This window comes from Vicia villosa, linkage group LG1 (genome assembly GCF_029867415.1).
Source record: "Vicia villosa cultivar HV-30 ecotype Madison, WI linkage group LG1, Vvil1.0, whole genome shotgun sequence".
Classification (NCBI taxonomy): domain Eukaryota; kingdom Viridiplantae; phylum Streptophyta; class Magnoliopsida; order Fabales; family Fabaceae; genus Vicia; species Vicia villosa.
In genome coordinates this window covers 165,143,505-165,147,015 of record NC_081180.1, presented here as the reverse complement: position 1 = coordinate 165,147,015, position 3,511 = coordinate 165,143,505, and the positions used below count along the sequence as shown (strand labels likewise).

The 3,511-nt window shown below is 37.1% G+C and overlaps 1 protein-coding gene across 1 annotated transcript; it reads left to right on the top strand.

Annotated features, from left to right (window-relative positions):
- Positions 1 to 2,100: 2,100 nt before the first annotated feature.
- On the top strand, positions 2,101 to 2,487 carry LOC131658755 (uncharacterized). The gene has a single exon (XM_058928018.1). The coding sequence runs from the start codon at positions 2,101 to 2,103 to the stop codon at positions 2,485 to 2,487; it is 387 nt and encodes a 128-aa protein (XP_058784001.1).
- The last annotated feature ends 1,024 nt before the right edge of the window (positions 2,488 to 3,511 follow it).

The window sequence follows — 3,511 nt, the reverse complement described above, 5'->3', positions numbered from 1 at the left end:
TAAAGACTGTGAGATATGGGCGAATACTTTACACAACTAGGCCAAGCGTCCTGTGTACAAATATACTCTAAGGTGAGTTAAGGAAAACTCCTGCTCACCCTTTCCCATCTACTTAAGGCTCGTGACATACAATACGTATCGTATTTTTATTGTATTTAGAATTTGCTTCAAAAAAAGAATTTTTGTTTTAATTTTGAAAATAATGACTAAAAAGAAGGGAATTCTCACCTAATGTTATCATGCATCAATGGACATACGGTTGAGATTTCAAAGGAAAAAATTCCTAAGGAAACATGTATTGTTTTTGGTTATGGACAAAAATACTATTTTAATTTAATTAACCAAGAAAAGCTTAATTAATTAAACTATAGAAACCTTAAGGGAGCATACAAATTTAAGAAAATTTCAATGCACACCTTGAAACTCTTAGCCACCTTGCGAAATTCCATTTATGATCCCTGATTCCGAAGATACACATCAGGAAGCACATTTTTTTGACAAAATTTGTTTTTTTCAGAGGTGCATCTACGGAAGCATTTTAAACTAGTAAACATTGAGAAAACTTCAAATTAATTCAGTTCAGGGATTTTTCCGTAGGTACATCTACGGAATGACATAGCGCCAATATTTTCCGTAGATGTACCTATGGAGATATGTGATATAATTTGAACCAACATGATCACTCCCCCATTGCTGGTTTTCTTCTTCAACACTCACCTCCACAACCTAAAAACCCTACATCATCAATATCATTTTTCACTCTAAAACTCCAACTTTTTTGTGAAATTATCAGAGGGAGCAAAAGAAGACAGAATTCCAAGTAAACATTCATCTTTATTCATTGCATTGCTCACACTATGCATCAAATTTATGTAAAAAATGTAACGTTCCTTCTGTAGGTACAACTCTGAAACATGTTGAAGATGAACATGTTCCGTAGGCATATCTACGGAACATGTCTATGCTGTTTTTTCCAACAGTCTTGTAATTTTCTGTTATATTTACAAATAGGTATGGTTCACCCCGATAATGTCTCATTAAAATTAATTCCTACAAACGATGTTTCTCCGAATGTTGAAGGGGTTGTCGTAAAGGTGGTAGATGTCGCAGTGACTTTTTTAACAAGCAAGAGTTTGATGATCACGATAGCATGCTCACATGGATTTTTTGGAGTGCAACTAACCCTGGTTTTGGTGTGGTAATAGGAATATTGGATAATTGCTCGGAAAGAAGATACGCTTTCGTTACAATGTTTTGCGAAAGAAGCGGGAAATACCATACTCCTCTAAGGAAGTTTAAAAGAGATGACAAGGGTAGTAGAAAATACGTGTGTCATTCAATTTCCTATTGTAAATTCTTTGACAAAAGAATGGATGCATGAATTCCTATTGTAAATTCTTTGACAAAAGAATTATACGCCGATTCCGTCATTCAATTTCAGAGAGTGTGTGAAAAGTATCCTGATTTATTGAAATATATCAAAAGCACCATTCTTGATAAGGTGAAGGAGAAGTTTGTCTGTGCATGGACTGATAATTTCCGACACCTTGGGAATACAACCACCAATAGAGTTGAGTCGGCACATGCTAGTTTGAAAAATTGATTGGCTAATAGCAAGGGTGACTTGTGTTGAGATTAGGACACTGTAATTCTCATGATTAAAAAAAACATAATGAGATACAAACCATATTTGGTCGGAGCATTACGGTGTTGGAACATCGATTTAAGGACAACATTCTTTATTCTCAATTCATCGGCAATATGTCTTGGCCCGACTTAAATAATATTTTTCACGAGGTGAAACTATAGGTTCTGATAGTGTAAAATGTGGTTGCATTATTTCTAAAACATAGTCTCCCGTGTGCTTGTGTTATTGCTAAGAAGACGAAACTAGGTGAGCCAATAAGAATGGATGAAATTATCACTCATTGGAAAAGACTTGGTTTTGATGATGATGGTTGCACCAAAGGAGAAAAATCGAATATCTCTATTACTTCTTAATTGGAAGCGATACAAGAGAGATTTTCAAAGGCCAATGACAACATGAAACTTCAAATTAATGAATAATTTCAGAAAATTGGATATCTCGAAACAACCGTCATGAAACCACCTTCTCAACGAGTTAAGATAAGGGGTGCTTTGAAGAAACTGAAGCCTACACTGAATGACAACTCGACTACACGAGCTCCTTCTTATTGTGAGCACGACAATAAACTTTTTCCCGACTCACCGACTCCTAAATCTCAAAAATCTCAAAAGAGTTCAAACAAAGGAGCTCACATAAGCAAACCGCCTCCGACACCTATTCCACAGAAAATTCCATTTATCGAAGAGATGCCTATTCCACCGAAAATTCCATTCATCGAAGAGATGCTGGTTTTTATGCACAAATACATCAAGCGGATCGTCAATATTGAGGGGGACGGTAGTTGCGGTTACCGGGCCGTAACAACTTTGCTTGGTGATGGAGAGGATAGCCATACATGATCGGCCACCATTTCTACTTAAGTTCGTCATAAATTCGGCATAAGATCGTCATACTTGGTAACACTTTGTGGTTGTTTTTAAGTGTTTTTCTTTGATTCATCTAGTTCTAGTTATTTTGTGTGCATTTTGTTTTTGCGCCATTTATCTTTGTCTATTAGGTGCTTTTGATCTCTCTACTTGGTGATTGTAGGTTAATTCTGGATCAGATGGAAATTGCACAAGTGTTGGTGTAAAAGAAGCTGAAAATCGTGACAGGCGTGTAGTATTTTGATCATAACTGGAGCTTCGTAACTCGGAATGACACGGTTCCGGTGGCAAAATTTCGCTAACAAAAAGGGCTACAACTTTGATGTTGAAGTCAAAGCCAAATTATGAAGGTAGAGGCTGACACGGTCAGACCGTGTCAAGTGACACGGCCGTGTCCAACCTGCTGAAGAATTCTCCCTAAAAGTGGCAGAAGCTGACACGGTCAGCCCGTGTCAAGTGACACGGCCGTGTCAGCGGGTGCAAACAGAGTTTCTGAATTTTGATGTTTTTTTACAATTTTAAAGACCCAGGGGCAATTTTGGTATTCTGGCTGAGATCTGAAAACCTAGAGGGATTAAAAGAGAATTGAGAGACAGGGAGAAGGCACTTTTGATCGTACGATAGAATTCCAGAGCAGAAAAAGATAGCTTCATCAAGGTTTCAGAAGATGAAGAGATTCAACGGTGGACACCATTGAAGATCAGAGTTCTCCTAATCTTTGTAATGTCTAAACTTTTTGATTTTGGTTTCTTGAATATTATGAGAGGCTAAACCCCCCAATGCCAGGGGGGTGTCCCTGATTTAAATTGTAACGACTCTGAATATCGTATTTCGTTAATCAAGTATTCATATTTTTCAATTTAATTGTTTAATGTTTTTAATGCTCTCTTTGTCGGCAAAACAAGATTGATCTACGGTTAACAATCTGTAGGACTACGGTTGTTAAGGTTTTTTAAACAATTAAATCTTGTAGTATCACCTGGGACTAGGGATGCCG

Coding starts and splice junctions, on each gene's coding strand:
- LOC131658755 (XM_058928018.1), top strand. CDS start 2,101: ATGAAACCACCTTCTCAACGAGTTAAGATAAGGGGTGCTTTGAAGAAA.